The 20353-nt window shown below is 38.3% G+C and overlaps 2 protein-coding genes across 2 annotated transcripts; both read left to right on the forward strand.

Moving 5' to 3' along the window:
- Window positions 1-248: 248 nt before the first annotated feature.
- Window positions 249-6346, forward strand: LOC117944295 (ubiquitin-conjugating enzyme E2 G1-like). The gene is made up of 6 exons (XM_034870940.1): window positions 249-511; window positions 3407-3509; window positions 3628-3725; window positions 3943-4121; window positions 4243-4350; window positions 4443-6346. Exons 1-5 carry the CDS (start codon window positions 469-471, stop codon window positions 4327-4329), a joined length of 510 nt encoding a protein of 169 aa, XP_034726831.1. The 5' UTR covers window positions 249-468; the 3' UTR covers window positions 4330-4350; window positions 4443-6346.
- A 4542-nt stretch (window positions 6347-10888) lies between these two features.
- rad9b (RAD9 checkpoint clamp component B) lies at window positions 10889-19789 on the forward strand. The gene is made up of 11 exons (XM_034870937.1): window positions 10889-11194; window positions 11519-11589; window positions 11899-12036; window positions 12553-12667; window positions 12945-13044; window positions 13501-13607; window positions 13781-13887; window positions 14875-14939; window positions 15188-15310; window positions 17389-17602; window positions 18717-19789. Exons 1-11 carry the CDS (start codon window positions 11161-11163, stop codon window positions 18846-18848), a joined length of 1206 nt encoding a protein of 401 aa, XP_034726828.1. The 5' UTR covers window positions 10889-11160; the 3' UTR covers window positions 18849-19789.
- Window positions 19790-20353: the final 564 nt, after the last annotated feature.

Consider the following 20353-nt stretch of genomic DNA (forward strand, 5'->3'; position numbering starts at 1 on the left):
AACATGTCTACCAGTGTTTCCACAATGATGATATTATTATTATTACATTATTCGGTAAATCCGTTTCATCATCATAAACACAAACTGGCCTGGGATTCCTCAACAAAGCATATGTCAGAAGATCCTTTTGCTGTCTTTGGGAACTGACTTATAGTTGTACAAAAACTAATCAGGAATGATGTGACGTTAGGTCAGGGAAGCTGGCTAGAAGGTTGGAACGAACGTTTCAAGTTTAGTGCCTGTTGATACCTAGAGAAACGTTGCCGCACATAAACCATGGATGTATTATAAACACACTTATAGCACACACGCATGCGCAGAGCCAAAGGCAGCAGCTGAACCTTGTGTCAAAACACAGAGGGAAATCAGCAGCAGGCAGCGCAAGATCTCACCTCGGTTTTAGCTTTAGCTCTATTTTTTGGAAGGTATTTGTCGACACAACGTGATTTTCATTTACGTCCGCATACCATGACCGAACAATCAGCATTACTTCTTCGAAAACAACTGGCAGGTAATATGAATACAATATCGTTATCAAATATAGCCGATATAAAGGCTAGCTACCTACCTAGCAGCTAACATTAGCCTTTTTTTTTTTAGCTTCGCAAAGCTATGTTTACGCCATAGGAGTAAGCTCAGAACGCTAACCAAGCAACATAATGCATTCCTTTATCACTGCAGTTTAGTATGTGGCTAAGCTGCTTTGATTAAATAATCTCTGGTGAAAAGAAGATATAGATATACAATAAAAAGTGGCTCAAATAAATAACGTTAAATCTGAATCAATACTTAATCGAAACGCCAGCCTTGCTAGCGGGCTAGCAAGTTCGACATTAGTTAGCTGACGGAACAAAGGAATAAGCAATCCTGGGACTCATCTGCTCTGATGAGCTTTGCTGATAATATCTTTATCATAGTCAAAGCCTTTCATAGACAGATATGCTACTATACCAGTAGAACCCTGATTTAAAATTACAAACTGGTCAGCAAGCTAGCTCTATGCGATAATATCTTAACGTTTCTTATGTAAATTCTGACCCCGACCGTACCGCTGGGTAGTTAGCGGCTTTTTATTGAGGATACGCATCTTAGTGTTTAAGCTCTCAATGATGACTTCTCCTGTTTTCGCATTTTGAGAATCGCCATCAATATGGTTACTGTTGGTGGCAGTGGTGTGTCTTTTCTTATTAATGCCAACATGGACTTCGACACTGAACAACCAATGGCCATGATGCACAGCTGCAGCTCCCTGATAGCAAATTAATGTCTGTCTCTCAGCTAAAAAAACAATTCTTTCTTAACTTTTAAAAAATATATTATACCATTTACTTTTCACCACTGGTCTGATAAACATGACAAAATGTGTCATTTTTAATATAATGGTCATCAGGAAGTGGCAGTTAATATTTGTTTTTGCTTCTCAAGTGCAACAATCCAATAAGGTCATAAAAACTGTAGTCTCGCGTCGCCAGACCCTCCTCCAAAACCCAATGGAGGAGGGTCTGTCTACTCCATATAGCATTCGGGGATGGGAGGAAAACGTGCTCTGGTTTATTGGCATTTCTGTAAACCAATCACAATCGTCTTGGGCGGTGCCAAGCACCGGAGGAGTGAACTTATTTTGGTGGAACATGTAGGTTTGAAAGTTGTTTTACTCATGCAACAGAAAACTCAGATTGGACAGATAGTATAGCTAGCTGTCTAGATTTACCCTGCAGAGATCTGAGAAAAGGTTAACCTAGTCCTCATAAATACACCAGAGTTATAATGCCAACACAAAGGAGGCCTAATGCAATGGCAATCTGCCCTAAATGAGTGAAATCCAATGGATTTGGTCAACGGAGCAATCCCAGAAGTGAAATAGACTATAAAAACTGTAGTGCAGCATTCAAGATTAGGAAAAGTTATCTGAGATTTATCACATTATAGGAATATAGGAAGGCCAACACCCAGACAATGAACTTCCTATCAAGAAATTGATATTATTTTAGTATTTTTACAGTACACTGTAGCCAAAGTTACCTACTTTAATAAAGTTAAGACCAACTGTGATGGTGATGGATTAATGACTGTGGACAGGATTCAGGTTTTCCCTTGGTTCTGAATGACAGCATTTATCACTGCATCCAGAAAAGGAGACAGGCTAATATCCCTTTCTATGACTCATTTATGATTTATTCCAATTTCTTTGTGTGGGGTTGTGAAACACTGGCTGTACACTGGTTGACTCAGTGCAGTTCTTCAAGTTGGTGATTCACTTCAACAATGATCACTATATTTGGAAACCACAATTTGATTCAGTGAACATTATGCACACTGTATATTTATTTAATGATATTGGAATAAAGTGAAACTGTAATTAATTCAAATGATCTTTTACACATTCTTAAACAGAGAGACACAAAGTAAGGTTTCTATTACTTCACTAAAAACATCTCATATAATACCAAAAACGTAACAAAAGTTACATTAGAGGAGTGCTTTAAGCATGTAAGTAAACATCAATATTAGGATTTATTTCAATGCACCTATTTTACAAACATTATTATACAAAAAATGCTTATATATTTTTGAAAACGTAGAGGTTGAATTGTCTGTTTATGAAAATAGTCGGCCACGTGTAAACGTAGCATTAGATTTAATTGTACGTTGCATACGTGGTTCATCAATGTCAGTGACTCTAACATAGATTCGTTATGGCTGTGCCATGACTTTGCACCAGTTTTTGCAGCAACAATTTTTTTCTTCTGGACTTCTCTTAAAAAAAAAAAAAAAAAAAAAAGGAAAGTCTATTCAGAAACCCAGCTCTGTGGTTTAAAACGTTTTAACCTTTTTATTGCTGCATGATTGAAATCTGAGGCATTTTTTGTCCTTTGCCCTGTAAAGGTTTATTGTTGAGTTTTGGTTCCAAGCATTGTTCTGACATTTACCAAATCCTGGATTACTGTAAAATAGTTTTTTTTCACCCTTTATAAATGAGCTGTAATGAAAAGTTGTGTGTAGTTATTATACTAACTGGCTTATTAAATTATCAGTCGCCACCACTACTTAAATCACTGTCCGTCTCCGGTTTTAGCCAGCCCCAAAAGAAAATCACTAGCACCAAAATGCTAAGAATTGAGAATAAAAATTCCTCTCTAAATGTGTTTAAGAGCAAAATATAAACTTGGATAGGAGAGACTGGCTGTTTGACTCTCAGGGTTATATATTTAAATACCATTTTCCAGTTTTGTTAACTGGAGTGTATTAACTAAAGAATAATGTAATGTACATTATTCATAAAAGGCTCATTCTGGGCCAAGAATAACCCTGGAGTGGTCCTGTCTGGTCCTGGTCCTGACATGTTGATGTCCAGTTCATTGAATAGAACAACCTTTTATTCCTCGTCTTTTTTCTTTTCTTTCAGAGCTCAACAAGAACCCCGTGGAGGGCTTTTCAGCCGGTCTAATAGATGACGATGATATATATAAATGGGAAGTTGTGATCATTGGTCCACAAGATACCCTTTTGTAAGTAAGAAGACATATTTGGACAATGATTTCTTTGGTTAGAAATATATACATTACTAATTTAAATTATTCAATCGATCAATTTTCATTTGTCCCTGCTCTGTTCTTTGTATTGCAGTGAAGGAGGGTTTTTCAAAGCATATCTGACCTTTCCCTATGATTATCCACTACGGCCTCCCAAGATGAAGTTCATCACTGAAATCTGGCACCCAAATGGTAAACATGTTCAGCATGTTCTCTTTGATGTTTACATCAAATCGCCATTGCCATCACTTGGTTTAGACAATGACATTTTTTTTGTTAAGCTACTTTATTAGATGATTCTGAAAGGTTGTTTTTTTTATCAAGCAGTGAAGTAGTCCAGGCTTTGAGTTTAATTGTACAGAAGACATATTGGCTTCTGTAAAATTCACGATCCACTCTTTCTCCACAGTTGCAAAGAACGGCGATGTTTGCATCTCAATTCTGCATGAGCCCGGAGAAGATAAGTTTGGTTACGAGAAGCCTGAGGAACGCTGGCTTCCGATCCACACGGTAGAGACAATCATGATTAGTGTTATCTCCATGCTGGCAGACCCCAACAGCGACTCGCCAGCTAATGTGGATGCAGCAGTGAGTTACACTACTTATCCCATCCCCCTTGCACTAGAAAACCTCTTTTTATTCTTGTTATCATGGCAGTTCAAGTAAATTGAGGATGTGTCATTGAAAGAATCCAATGTTGCTCCCACAGAAAGAGTGGAGGGAGGACCCTAATGGTGAATTCAAGAGGAAGGTAGCTCGCTGTGTAAGAAAAAGTCAAGAGATGGCTTTTGATTAGGAGTCAATTGTATATTCCAGGGTAAGTCAATTCATTGTTTCAGCTACAGTAATTGTCATATGTGAAGCCTTGTTCTGGAAGTAAACGTAATAACAGTGGTCTTTTTTTTTCAGTTAAAGGAAATGCCTTCGGAGGGAAAATGTTAACAAAAGGCTTTTGCACCCCTTGTTTTGCCAGTCAAAGGAATTGGCTAAGTTCAACCACGTTTCTGTGAACGGTTGTCATTTTCCGCAAAATGAGCCAATTTGAGAACCATACCAGCGAAATTAACCTGTTTCCTACCCGGAATTGTATATTTAATTTTATTTATTTTGAAAAATGAATGATGTAAAATATGTCACTACTGTAAATTAACTTGCTTTTTTATCTGCTGCTGAACAGTTTCTACTTTATACCAGGTTTCTTATGCAATTTAGTGGTCAAGATTGTGTAAAACAAAACCCGTTACCATTAGGTCATCACTTGTCCTCCCTTCTGAATACTCACGCCCAGATTAACGTCGGCCCAACAAATCTCTGTCAATAGATGTGATTATTTTCAACACGTGTCATTGAATCACTGTTGCCTTTTGTTCGCCTCACATCGTCACAGCCTGCTTTTTGTTTAGAGAGACAGGTTGACAACCTTTTTAGAGTTTTCATACAGTCTGTACTTTCTGAGAAACAGCCTCCGGCTAGCATTTCCTTCTTATGCTAGTGTACGTCTAAGTGATATAAAACCATGACTCTCAAACCTGCATGATCCCCTCAAACAGCTCTGTTATGTATTGTTGCTAGCTGTCGATGTAAATGGAATGGCTTACTCAGTGATTTGAGAGTTATTGTTTCATGATCTATTGACTCACACAAGCCTAGCTAATGGTAACGGAAGGTTTGTGCCAACTTCTCGTGATGAAAGTTTATAAGGTTCTCGATTAGCAATCAGTACTGTACTTTAAACCTCTAATATTGCTGAGTCTTTCCCTTAACACGTGGCCCTTATGGTTATTTAAGATCTATTGATTATCACTTAGTCTAATGTCTTTTCACACTGTTGTAAATCATGGACAACCAAATGCAGTCGTGAAAATAGCTTAAACTGTGATTAGTCTACATGTGTATTGGTTATTGGCATAACAGCTCAATTTAAAAGGTAATTACATTTGCATAGGGTTATGGGGGTTTGAGTTCTTAATCTGTTAAAATGGGGAAATTTAGGGGCTCCATGGTAGAACTAGGGTAGTTGTTTTTACTTGGATGACGCGTAGGTCACATTAACTTCAAGGTTTTGACTCCAAGGACGTGGGTAGATTAAGTAATGCTCTTAAATTCTATCAACATCTTAAATTCTGATTGGTGCATACTTAGATATTATGTATCACCTTTTACTTAATCACTGAATTTTGGTTGTAATTATTGATAGAGACTTGAAGTTAACATACCACTTAGTAAAGCATAAATAAGTGTTCTGATGGGGAAAGGAACACAATCCTGTGTCTAGGATTTTAATTTTGAAAGTATATACACAGTCGTGTTTGGGTGGAGTCTGTAAAAGCATTGGCTTTTGTTCACTTTTGCTGACGGTGTTGCTGAACGTAAAGCCATGATGACATCTATTCTGAATTATGTTATACATGATTGATCTGTGACTCACATTGACAAATAACTAACCATCTTTTGGCGCATGCAATCAGGTCTGAAGGAGTTGGGTATGTTAAAATATACCAATGGTAGTACATTCTGGGTGAACGTGATGTGTACAGTTAGTAGTTTTCTGTAGACTTTCTGATCACATAACTGCTGTTGACATTACCTTTTTAAGTCAGAATTTTCTAACCTACCATGACCTCCTCTGACCGGTGTTCACTGTATTTGCACAGATTCGGTGCGTTTGAAATGTCATTAAGCAATACGCTCTGAAAATGGTGTGTCCAGGTAATCCACCCTAACGCCATTTTTCTGTTTTTTGTTGTTTTGTTCCATTTTGTGTCAATGCAATGTATATTGGACATGATGCTCAATAAAGTGTGTAAACAGAGTGGCCTGTAATGTTTTTAGTGTTTTACGTTTTAAATGAGAACACTCTCTGGGTTCAAGCATATTAGACCTCTGCTCTGTAATTGGAACCCAGGGAATAGTGTCAGATTTCAGGGCTGGCTTCAACTTCACACGCATAGGGTTCTGCTGGCTGCAACACATAAGTTGATAAAGATGTTTGCAACCTCTAAGACAAATCGACTGGAAATATTGGGATTGTAAGTAACGATGAGAAAGCAAGTAACATTTGTTGAGCAATAGTAATAGAGCAAAACCTGTTAAAAAATGGGAGTGGTCACATCGTAATGAGGTGAAACCTACATTGTGAGTGTTAACATCTTTAATGGATGGAAGGATGTAGATGATTTCAAATTAAATTGGTTTTTAGGTCTGATGAATCTAATATTTCTTTGAATGCTAACTTAACTTTGAAAGAACCTGTTGTTTTCATTATTGAATTATAAAATAGATAATTTGAATGCAAATTGACATCTAAAAATATATAATTATAGATTGGCAAGACTGCAATGTCCAGGGTCATCAGGAAATTTTGTCCGATTTTTGAAGGTGCTCTTTGGGGTTGGGAATTCAATTGCAGTTTTTTTATGGCTAAACGACGGCGGGCAAAACTCAAACTACAGTCTGCATTACCAACAGTCACCTGAACTAAATGGTTCACGTCACTTGCAAAACTCATTCACAGCAACACAATTCTTAAAGGTCCTATGGCCTAAAAAATGTCACTTTATGAGGTTTTTTAACATTAAAATGAGTTCCCCCAGCCTGCCTTCTGGCCAGTGGCTAGAAATGGCTACAGGTGTAAACCCAACCCAGGGTATCCTGCTCTGCCTTTGAGAAAAGGAAAATTCAGATGGGCAGATCTGGAATCTTGCCCCTTTATGAGGTCATAAGAGGCAAGGTTTCCGTTTCCCTGCTTTGCCCGCCCAGAGAATTTGGCTCTCCCATGAGAGAGAGACATCATGGCTTTCAAACAAGCAAAGTGGCCGTTGGACTAGGCCACACCCCCAGCCTCCACCTCCATGTCTGCATCACCTTTAAATACTAATGAATGTGGTATCTCCATTACTTTCACCTCCATTACTGTTTGAAAAACAGTAAGAACTCAGTTTTACTATAGTAAAGGTAGTGTTTTTTACATTTTGTCTTTAATAGCTGTGTATGTAACCTCAGACATGTGACCTGAACATATTGCTATTTTTGCTCTTTTACCTGTTTCTCTTATACGGTACAGTGTATAACTGTTTGTAATTCTTATTTTGTGTTTGTATACAAAAAAAAGGCTTTCCGAGCTTTCTCTATATAAATACCGTATGTGTTTACTAACTAGCCTAAAACATGCTTTCACTTGGGCTTTTCGCTTAGGCTTTCAGCTAAAATTGCAACCAGCAGTGTTTAATAGGTACCAGAGTAAAATCTACTATGTTTTGAATGTGTGGTTAACAGTCGTGACAGCAGTGTGTTAGCATTTGAACAAAGTACTGTAAATCCACACTGTTGTGCACGTTGTGGTTAGAGCCATGGGATAAGCGTGTAGAGATTTTAAAACTGTTCAAGCAAGGAAAAACAAAGTAGAGTTTGGTCCACATGAACTGCTGCTGTGCAGACTGTAGTTGCCCATGGGACACCAGTTGTGCCCACTGCGCACCAAAAACTAAGTATAGAAAAAAAATTCAATCCAACGCACCTTTATTCAAAATTGTTTAAAAAGCCTTTATTTTACTGGCTGTTTCATAAAAGAAAATGTAAAAGCCATAAGGAAAAACAACCCACACGTAGTGGCACAAAGGCCGCCTGTGCCGCTACGCCTGATACAAATGATATTTATTCTCCTGCGGATCAACTTTTCCCATTTACGGTAATGTCCCTGCTGAGTCAACACACGTAGACATTACTCTTCCTCCTCCTTTGTGTCTTGTTTGTGAAAGAAACCTCTTTAAGGATGATGAATTAATTGGTAATATTTTCATAATATATATTAATTTATAACCCCTGGACTTTAATAGTTCATATGTGTTTCAGCAAGATTTCTGCTCATGTTAAAAACATATGCCACAAATCTGTGTTTTCTATTTTTTAACAAAATTGCAGTTAAAAAGGGATGGGGACAAAAGCAACTATTTCAAGTGGAAGGAATTGTCCCCTGCGTCCATACTCTAAAGGACACTTAGGATGCACAACCTGTTATCGGCTGGGGGTTGCACACCCACATGCAGCCCAAAGAATCATTGCTGACACCCAAACATATCCCATACACAGCAAAATATGAAAAACAGAGAAAATCCAGGAAGAGGGCCCACACAGAATCTGCAGACGCAGAATTCAACAGAATTTTTCGCGGAATATTTTCGCACAATATCAAGACATCTCTTAAATTCCACTTTTTCCACCATTTTAATTCTGGATCACCACTGAAAACTGTAAACAATATGGCAGATTCTGTTTGGGTCTGGTAATCATTAAAAGGGATTACTTTTGTATTGGTCAATAGATTTTTTTTAAATGAAAATCCTACATAATATACCTTTAAACACATGATTACTAATTTCCATTAAAGTTTGTTAAGATCAAATGTGCTGCTTAAATAACACCACCACAGATCTGTTTTGCTGCATGTTGCCTTTGGCAGGCTTTAAATGTCCATCTAGTCAGCAAGAGAGGGAAATGTACAGAGGAACACATGTAAATGTGTCTGCTGGTGGCCAGCACATGAAGAAAATACACGTTCCCAAATCTAGGATGTGTGCACCCTTCTTACAAGTAACCATTTAACGCTGGAACACATGCTCAAGTTAGTTTTCTGTTTGTTTCTGTGGTATTTTTCATATCAATAGCTGGAAGATGGTTTGAATGAGATAATTTTAATATTCCTCATATATAACAAGATGACTGTCATTCTGCAGGACAGAGACGATACCTTACAGTATAGCTAACATTTACAGTACAGAGCACATGAAGTGGCAGATGAAGTAGCACTATCTCAATGTGCTCCACATGTGTTCAATCAGGTGTGTATCTTTTTTCTCAAACATATCGTTTGCAGTGGTGGAAGAAGTATTCAAATCCTTTACTTAAAGCTACAGTGCGTAGTGTCTGTCTCCCCCGTGAGGAATTCTAAGTAATGGCAATAACACTGTCGGCGCGTCCACATGATACAAGACATGGAGGATTAAAAAAAACAGAGTGTTAGAGAAAGACAGAAAAAAACATGATGGACTCTTCAGAGGAGGTAGCACTAAAGTTTTAAGTCAAATACTAACACCACACAGTAAAAAATACTCTGTTGAAAGTAAAATTCCTGCAATGAAAATGTTACTTAAGTAAAAGCACGTCAGTATGATCAGGAAAATGTACTTAAGATTAGATTTAAAAGTAAAAGTACTCAAATCCTCACATTTTAGAAACTGGAAACGATCAAAACAGTTCTGTCAATCAAGTAAGTGTTTAATGGTCTAATAGTTTCAGCTGTATTTTTAGGACTAATTATTGTTGGGTAGGTTATTACATGTGTTTTGTGTGCAAAAATCTTAATTTGTAAAGTAACTAGTAACTAGAGCTGTCAGATTAATGTATTAATAAGTAGAAAGTGGCATGAAAAGAAAAGCCTCAAATAAAGTACAAGTACCTTAAATTTGTACTTAAGTACAGTACTTGAGTAAATGTACTTTGTCACATTCCACCACAGACATTTGGCAACTCCCATCCATCTCACGTTGTTTTGTATTTCCTAGGTCAGAGTCCCACCTGCAGAAGGAGGTTTATGTTTCATCAGCAGAGAGACCATTGTAGACAAATGTGTACAAAGGATACACAGAAGGATGTGGCAAGGGCAAAGCCTCAAGACCAGAGGAAAAGCAGCAGCACAGCTAATTCTGATGTCATACTTCCACAAATAGTCAACAGATGATTTTAAAGACTTTACTTACCTTATAGTGAGTCTTTATGTTGTTCTTTGCATCAACACCTGTTGCACCCATTTATCAAATATGACTATAAATGTGTGCAGTCCTAATCTTATGCAGATATTACAAGCACAACCAAATTTATAGCTAAAGCACATGTCATATTTACATGTTCTGCTGTTGACTATGTGTAGTTGTCATAAAGTTTACCTGTAAATTTAATCATGCTAATATTCATAACACAAATAAAAATTGGATTGGATTGGATATTCTGTTGTTTCTGAGTACTAGCAGTAAACAATCAAATAATCTATCTTTTATTTGGGATCTAACAAATTATGAAATGTTACCTCTTCTTACAGAACTTGAGACTTGTATTTTCATTTGATGAAGCATTTTTCTATGATTTAGTGCAGTTTATAAGCTAATATCAATATGATTATATATTTGTTTTAATTTGCACCTGAAAATATAAACATGATGATGATAATTATTATGACTATTTCAATCAATTTTAACTTGAGTTATACTTTTTTTAGTGTGACTATAAATCATTTGTCAATCCCTTTTGGCTAACTCGGGATTAAAAGCAATGTTCATTTAACCTTATGTTAAACAAACCACATAGTACCTTAGTGGTATAGTAACTAACTAGGACATTTTCTTCTAATGATTAAAACTATTAAATCTTACATTTTGCTGCGGAGGACCCTCTTTGAGCCAATTTAGCCTTTAAATCCTGTAAAAAAAACCAACGTGTTTTCTAATTTTAGCTGAACTATCATGTAGCTAACCTTAGTGGAGAAATCATCACTGCGCGCGCTGATTGCCCGTGTCTCGTGATAAGCCCCAGACTCGGTTACATCGGTCATCAAACCCACTTCTCATCGGCAAATATGAACTGTGTTTTGGAAGGAAGTGGTGTAAAAGGTAGTATTAAACAAGAGAATCGATGTGTTTAAATGTTTTTGTAAATAATGTAGTTGGTTTTTTAAAGAATTAAAAAAATGAATCTGCATATAAGTTTTTTCAGCTTGTGAGGCTTGTATAAATGTACGATGAAAAACTGCTAGCTTGGCTAATGTAACGTTTAACGTTAGCTAGCTTCTAACTAGCTAACTTAACCACTATTTCAGTGGTTAGTAGGCAGTTGACCCACTTTATTTTGGAATAAAAAGCTAGCTTAGTAGTAACACATGTACACAATAGTACGTTGCTAACCTTGAACTCTGGTGGCACTTTGTTGTGTTGCAGCCTTTGGAAAAGCTATTCATGCCCTGTCCCGTATTGGAGATGAACTGTGGTTGGATCCCATGGTTAGAGGGGTGAGTAGCCCTGACTAAACCTGGAAGGGGAACAGTGTTCGGTGTTGAATTATCCCAGATTATCAGTAGCAACGATATTCATTTCTTATTCTCTTAGATAACTAGTGTCATTGCTTTTCCCTCTCCCCTCATAATTTTTTATTTGTATATTATTTTTTTACTTATATGAATGTAATTGTACTTGAGGCCTCTGTATTGGTCTCTAAGTATTGGGCCTCCTTTCTCCCTATATAAAATGACAACAAGGAGTAGGACATTTACTGAATCTCTCTCTTTCTCTCTTTCTCTCTCTCTCTCTCTCTCTCAAAGCTGGCACTGAGATCAGTGAATTCTGCTCATTCTGCATATGCCTGCTTCCTCTTCTCACCGCTGTTCTTCCAGCACTACAGCCTGGAATCAGCATCAAGGCAGAGCAGTGAATCAATCAAATGCAAACTGGCCATGAAGGTATATCAGTCGTAATGGTTATTCATCTGTAGAGAGCTCATAGAGGACACATACTCACCTTTTCAGGAATTATGAGACAGTAGTGGAAGTCTAACATGACACTGTTTTCTCTTCAAGACTATGATTAAAATGTTAAAACGGGGATGACAATCAGTGCTGTGCAATTACTCGATTTTGCCTCCTAACAATCACAAAAAAATAGTACATTACATTTAGCAAGTAAACTCATTTTGTTTTTCAATTAGTTCAATAATTGCAACAATTTTCCAAGAGTCAATAAGTAATTGTGTTAAATAATCATGATTTAAATATTGACCAAAATATTAGTGATTATCATTTTTTTCCTCCATAATCGAGATGCCCGATAATCTTGTCTATTTGTATGTTTATTTTTTTTGTAGATTTGTTTTTAAAAACAAATGCATAAACAAATAACAAACAACCACCAGTGCTACATTACTGGTCCGTGTAGTAAGCAGAAAGAAATGTGACAATGTCTATTTGTTTTTTTTAAAGTCTATTCTACCTCTTTTCCGTTGTTTGACTTCGATTGAACGTAATGTGGAACGATGTCAAATATCAATCGACACTGCCGATGACCGAGTGATGATCCAGTTTTTCTGCAGGCATGGTAGGAAACAGTGCATTTTTTATTTAATGGCTGCAAGTAAAGGAAAGATTCAGCATTGTAGAGTCCAGTCATATTTGATTGTAAAGACATTAAAAAAATTTTTAATCAATTTCTGATGGACTTCTAAAAACTCTAAATCATTTTTCTTTACTTGGCCAGTTTTCTTTAACCATGTTCAAAATGACCTGTATCAACTGCAAACACTGCATTACATATTATCATCCCTAGGTGGCAGTGTGAGTGTGCTCCAAATATCTTCTTTCTGCTTTTGTGATAGGCATCACTAAGACCCACAACCTACGTTTTCAGGAAAGTGAGGCTCTGCAGGCAGTGTTTGCCGCACACCTCTGTCCCAATGTGCTGAAAGCTCCTGCCAGGTTAGCAGCTCATTATTTTGTTAATGAAGTTAGAACATCAAAGTTGTATTGCATACATACAACAATTAACACTTCAGGAGTGTTTTGTGATTGTGTACGACAAACCAAATCTTTGTTTTCTTCATGCTTAGAAATCCATCTTTGTGTGATAAGTGGATTGACTGTAAAATCTACTAGGTATATGGTAGCTGCCAGCTGGATTCAACAGTCCAGTCTATTTAATGGAGAGAGAATGGGTGTTCACAATGTTTTGTACTCTCAGCTGGCTCTGAGCAAACACACACACACACACACACACAGCGTCAGTTAAGTGCATTTCATTTTAATCAACCAGATTGACAAGGACATAAACATTATGTATTCTCCACCAGTAGAACAGCGTTGACATAAGGCTCTCTGCTCGATGCTTTGGCTGATTCTATGTGGGTTGGCATTTGTTTTGCTCTACCTTTGCAGGCTTCTAGGTGATATGGTGATGCATTTCTCAGTGTGCCAGGAGGAAATCACTTTCTCCATGACTTCTCAGAGAGTCAGTCTGAAAAATTACTATGAGGGGGAAAATGGTGAGCTAACGTTACTCTGTGATTTGGCCCAAGCCCCCAATACTGTGACTGACAGATATCGTAACTGTTGAAAAGTTGCTGTTGCACCAACTTTGAGACATTTGACAACCTAACCTGATAATAGAAATGCTGATTATTTAATACCATTTGACCTGGATGTATTTCTGTCACAGAACACATGAAGACTATGTACACTGAGATGTCCTTACACCCAGACGAGTTTGACTACTTTCAGATCGGAGTAGAGTCGGACATAACATTCTGTCTGAAAGAGTTGAGGGTAACACGTTTATTTTTGGAGGCTCCTTTTATCCTGTCACATGAGAATATCATGTGTATATGTGTGTGTGTGTGTGTGTGTGTGTGCGTGCGTTGTGTGTGACTGGCTCAGAAGTATTTTATGTCTAAGAGATCATATTTCTGCTCTTGTAATATGGATACTCAAGTTCTTTAACATAGTGTACTTGGCTCTCTGTACTGTTTCCATGTAAACTTTCCCCTCATTACTGTACCCCATCTTAATAGCAAAAAATGGTGTGACATAAGTGACGCATATTAAATCGCTAAATAGAAAAGGTAATTAAATTATTAATTAATAAGTTGCTGAAAAATTGTAGTTTACACTTTGTGTAGTTTGTTCTGAAATATGTAACTTTTAAGCCAAAAAGGAACGTGTTTGTATTTTCAGGACCTGGCTACACTGAAGTCGATTTCAAACTGTTAAAAAAGATTAGAAAATAAAAGATCAAAACATTGTGTCTTAGAGAACATTCTACTACAAATGTCACTTCCAGAATAAGTGATTTCTTTCTGAATGAATACATCTCAATTTAAATTACTTTCTGCTGTAGTAGCTTAAAAAGGAAGTAAAAGGACTTGGTTGGTCATTTGGAAATTTGGGATAAAATATCCATTTTGTTAGTTCAGTTAATAAGACTTGACCTGCAGTAACGCCCGTAACTCTTGTCCCTAATGTTGTGGAATGTTTCTTGCTCACCCTGCTGTTTTAGCCAGACTAGTCTTCTTGTTCCTTTCGGTTTTGGAAAGTTGTGTTTGGATGGATTAGAAGCCGGGCTTTAGGTTCAAGTCAGCCTCAATTTACTCTTACTTTAGCAATGATATTTTTCTTTAGCCTGATCATTGTAAACATGCCATGGCCCTACTCTCAAAATGATGAGCTATTCAAATTTCACAGTCATGACATGGATGCACACAAGCACAACTCAGTTTGATAGTAAATTACCGCAGTTTTTTTTTTTTTTTTCAGGGTTTACTGTCCTTTGCAGAGTCACATTGCCTTCCTGTGTCTGTCCACTTCGGTGCTGCAGGAAAGTAAGTCTTTGTAGCTCAAGTTGCAAGGATCTACGTCAGTCTGTGTCCAAACTGAGTGTGTAATTAACACCAGATTAGTTCAAAATTAGGTCAATTATTTTGTCTGTGGTTGGTGAGTCTGTTTATATTAACAGCTATTTTACCAACTGACCAATTATGGTGAGTTTTTCTATTGGCTGGTAAAACAGTAAAAGATTCTGGTGATTATGTAATTGGATTTCTGTCAGTGATAGATGTGTTGTTTGCAGGCCTGTGTGCTTCTCTGTGGAGGACATGGTCCTGGAGGCTACTGTGGTGCTGGCTACTCTGAGCGACTCTGAAAGCAAGGGCTCCTCTCAGCCTACAGGGACGCTGGCCCCTTCTACCCCCAGGTAACAAACACTCTGCTGTCACTTTTAATCCTGCCCACAATCATTGGGATCTCATCAGCACAGTTGCACAGATAATAAAAATAAGATTTTATTTTCTTGTTCTTTTGACCTGGCAGCGTCCTACTCACAACTGAAATCTTTGTAGGCTCAGTTTCACTGATCTACTCTGACAGTGTATTTGAAAGTATAATTGAATCTTCCCGCAAGGCTACCTGAGCTTCTCCCCTGGCACTCAGTCAAGGCAGTTTGCCGTCATCGGCTGTTTTTAGCTTCCTGAGGGCATTGTGTTACAGCAGACAGCCTTGTGTCTGTTACAGAGATAAATAGGGCAAGTCCAGGACTTGTGTTTATGTTAGAAGTCTGAAATCCTTATCCTTGTGCTAGCCTGCTTGGCTGTTGTGTAAGTGTCATTGTCCTGCTCTGCTAACTCTCTGTGTTTTGGGCTCTGGGTGGATCCTGTCTGACTGTACAGCTTGGGGTCTGCAGAGACATGGCTGACCTGATGAGCAGGCAGTTCTTTGTTCACACTCTTCAGGAATTCACAACCTGCACTCTTTAACCTCTATTATGCCGAAGGCGCCGGCGATTGCCATTATGTGTTTTCATTGTCCCGGATTTTGTGAGGAACACTTGGAGTGATTTTCTTCAAACTTGACATCCACCTGGTTTCAAGGGTGAACTAATTGGTCTTGGGCCATAACTCTAGAATGAATATGCTTGTTACGATAAACTTTGACATAAATGTCTAACAGGATAAAATGCAGATGTTATGACGTTTTTATATCCTGTGGGTTAAAGGTTAACTTCACTATGACATCAGCAAAAACACTTTTCTGGCCATTATTCAAAACTCAGGAATTGAAAGGGAGACAACTGGTCGGATACTGAATTGGTGACAATAGTCTTGGGTGCCCACCTTTAAATTGTGGTGAATGTATAGATCCTCTGTGCTACTGGGTTGAATATGTGTGAAGTATCCATGTTTTTGTAGCTTTTTTTGCTGCAACATTCTTATGTGCATTGCTGTCATGGCTACAACTTTGTGTGCTATCCTGTTCCTCATGATGTCCACCAACAGCTCAGTGGTTGTGCTGATATTGAGCTTCAGGTGATTGTCGTGGCACCATGTGACAAAGCTTTCTAAAAGCCCTGTAAAAAATAGTCTCAGCATGTTTCTCACTGGAATACATGTGAATACAGTGATAACATTTAATGAGGAAAAACAACTTAATACCTCATTAAATTCATTTAAAAGTCTTCACTACATATGTTATATAGCCTGGGCAGACATTAATGTAAACTGCAACTTGACTGGTTAGCGTAGTCATACAAGGTGGTAATTCTAGTTTTCTAGAAAACTTGCTTCCTTGCTGCCTCAGGGGCTTTTTTGAAGTACAACTAAAGAAGCCTGAGGTTGTCTGGAGACTTTTTAAAACCAGCTTGCTCTCTTCTTCCTGCAGTGCACCTCTTTGTACTTCTGGTGGTTGATGACATGTAGTGTGGCTACATGCACAGGGTGTTTTGTTACTGTGCTCAAAGCCACTTTTAGTAGCAGCTAATACAGACCTACACGCCTGGTTCATGAATGCCATTTATAAAGGGGAATAAACAATGTTCTTTAAATATTTTAACTCCTAAAGTCAATATTTTCAGGTTTATTAGTCTTGGTATTATTTTTGACTGTTTTGGTTAGAATATACCTTAATATCTTGGTCATTGAATATGTTGTATAGACACCACTTCCACCAAAAGGTTTATTAAAGTTGTCAGCGTGGGTGTGAAATTTACTCTTCAGCCTGTGTCCTCTTTCCTCTGTCTTTTAATTGGCCATTCCATGGCATTGTAACCATAACCATAAGCTGAATGCTCAGGAGTTAAATTTCACTGAGATATACTGTGACTTCACTGTGTTGTCTGCACTGAGACAGAACTGTTAATTTGCTGCTGTAGAACATGGCACTGTAAACCACAATTACACTGCACACTGTGTCATGAACATTTTTGCCAGCATAGGAACTGATTATTACTATTATCTGGGTTAAAAAACGCTTGCCGCAGAGTGTGTTATGTGTTTCCAGGTGTGCAGATGCAGCTGTTCTACCATGTGAGGCAGACAGCAGTAAGGCTCAGGATATTCCTGCTATGATGGAGATGATACCATCCAGCCAGGGTAGCCCTGTAACCAACCTACCTGCTCTTATGCTGCTGCAGCCTGAGACTGATGACCCTAACGGGCACGGTGTAGCTGATGAGGCCTTTGCCAGCGCCACCTTGACTCCTGCTTCCTCCATGGTAACAGCAGCTTCCTGTTGGGTTTTCATTTTTCACTGGTAACTTCTCTGAAGTATGCAGGCTTTAGGCTGCGTTCACTTACTGCCACAAGAAAGTTTTAAAACAATGTAATAATGATTACTACTATTTATTGACCCCAGTTCGGAAATTACAATCTACACTCTGTTAGTAATAACTACACACAGGCCTGAAATAGACACACACACACCTATTGATGCACAAATGGAGAAATGTCAGAGTCAGTGGGCCGACCAGTCCTGGACCAGCGCCTTGAGCGGGCGGGGGTTGAGGTTGGGTCAAGAACACCAAGCCATGCCCAGGAGGTGAAGTGGCACCAGCTACCAATCCACACTGTACTTTGGTCTGTATGGGGACTTGAACCAGCGACCCACTGGTTCCCAACCCAACTCCCAACAGCCTGCTGGCAAACCAACGGGTGTGAAAACAATTGAAAAAGAAGCAATTAACTGCCCAGGAGTTTGTGTTGCAGCTGAATGTTTCCTGCAACTACAAAGAACGGTCCCAAGTCTAATTTGTTTCTTCGCTTTCTTCATTATGTTTCTTTCTTTTTTTAACATCACACAAACATGCCATTCAAGTGACACTTCCACTGAAGCACAACCCTGAGGCTGATCGCCGGAGGTCTTATTCTAGTCTACATAGTTCCTTACAGTTTCCACAGGATGGGTGGCAGTGTGAAGTGCTTAAGTGCTTTACTTTGAATTCTACTGGAAGAACGCCATGTTGCCTCATCACGTGAGGTGTGACTGAAGAAGACAAGCGAGGTGACACTCGATGTGAGGGATGGGACGTCTTTTGTTCCTCAGTGTTGAATGTTTTGGTCTGGGGAATCATATGTTCTTTTGGCCCCTCAAGAGGTTCATCAGAATATCATCTTGTCAGGTCCAGTTCTAGAGACCTGATGCAACGATCATATTTCCTTCAATTGTATCAAGGAAAAGTAACGACAAATCTAATTACTATAAAAAGGCAACTAAAATAATCAACATTTCATCACAAAAACGAAACAAAATGGCAACTCATTTCTGATGAACTGAAATGTTTTATTTAAAAAAATGTACGCTTTACTTATGTTGTGTCTATTTCCATATAGATCTGCTCCCTCCTGTTCAGGTCCTCAGAGCAAGACGATGATGGTTGTGCTGCCAGACTTCCTGTTCTGGCATGCTACAGTGACGAAGAGGCGAATTTGGAGGAAGACTATACAAGAAGCCCCTCCCTTTGATAACAGGGCTGAGCTGGTAGTTGTTAAAAGTAGGCCACAACATTTAAGTGTAGTCTGAATGATAGGATCTTAATTAACTTGAATTTGATGTACTTTTAAATTGTATAAGCAGCATGTCGTTTATAGCATAACGATATGGCTTTGCTTGTTTAAATTATTTTCCAAGTGTAACGTTTCCTCACAATGTTTAGTTGGAAATTCAAGAGAATATATTTATGATTATTTAGGTAGCTATATTGTGTGAAATTTATTTGTCATAGCAGGTAAGAATACTTTTTGCGGTTGTCTTTGAAACCATTACTTAAACATGAAGATACCACACCTGTCTGTTGATGGTAACTGGTAGTATGCCTAATGTCTGAGGAATGTGGGAGTACACACATAAATCGCACAAGGCGTTCTTAGGCAATATCTTTTTCGAGCCCGGGGCCTGTGAGGTAAAACACACTGGATGCAGAGCTGTGTGATAATTGGTGGATGTGAAAATACAGCCCTAGAGGCATCCAGCATAGAAGTAAACGCCTCTGCAATGTCTTGTTCAATACTCAAGCCTGCCAAATAGTGTTCTGATCTAACACCAATTGCCGGTTTGTGCTCATATCACAGCCATCTAATACACAAGAACAATAAATACCATACTCTTTATTTAAATATTATACAGATCTGAAGATTTTTTTTACAGAGCTTAGATCTTCATTGAACTGTACACCCAAAATATATACAGACGCATGCTCTGGTTGTAACAAAGGGTTTGAAGGAGGACTATGAGAGGTGACAGGGCTGGTATGAGTCAGGAAGCAGGAACCACAACACAAACAGTGGCAGTTCCATCTGACTGGGAGAATTGCTTTGTAATATTGTTAAGGCTGCTTAGATTGTCCTCAGTGCTAGAACACTTCAAACTCACATTTCGATCAATAGCTGCTCTTCCATGCCTATTTTCAAGGACAATTCCGGTTCCAGTGTTTTTAACATGTAGCTGTTTTTTATGTTGTTTTTTTTTATCTGTAGTGCTGTCAGTAGCGAGACAAATGAAAACAATCAGTGCGGCCTACACCATGTTATCCTCCTGCTAGAGTAAGCACAGGACTTCACTGGAAAAAAGGAAATAAACAGGTGTGTGCACTGGCTGAATTAACTTTTTTGCCTTTCTGTCACATCTTGTGCAGTCAAATTCACTGTGTTCCCTCACTGCACATGGTTAGAAACCACTGATGACAAGTTTAAAACTTGCCCTGTTTAAGCCTGTTGGGTGCTAACTCTAGCAAGAGGATAACACGGGGTAGAATGGATCAATTGTTTTAGCTGGTCTCGATACTGACAGCCCTCCACTTAAAAAAAAAAAAAAAACAGTTACATGTTGAAATCAACCAGAATTCTCCTTTAAAATGGACACTTGACACGGCAGTCTTTAAGTGGGAACTTGTCAGCTCGAGTAGGAATACAGTCCATCAGATTGTAAACAGTGATCTGAAGATCCACAGGGAGGAGTTTCTAAGCGTTCA

The sequence above is a fragment of the Etheostoma cragini genome, chromosome 5 (genome assembly GCF_013103735.1).
Source record: "Etheostoma cragini isolate CJK2018 chromosome 5, CSU_Ecrag_1.0, whole genome shotgun sequence".
Taxonomy (NCBI): Eukaryota; Metazoa; Chordata; class Actinopteri; order Perciformes; family Percidae; genus Etheostoma; species Etheostoma cragini.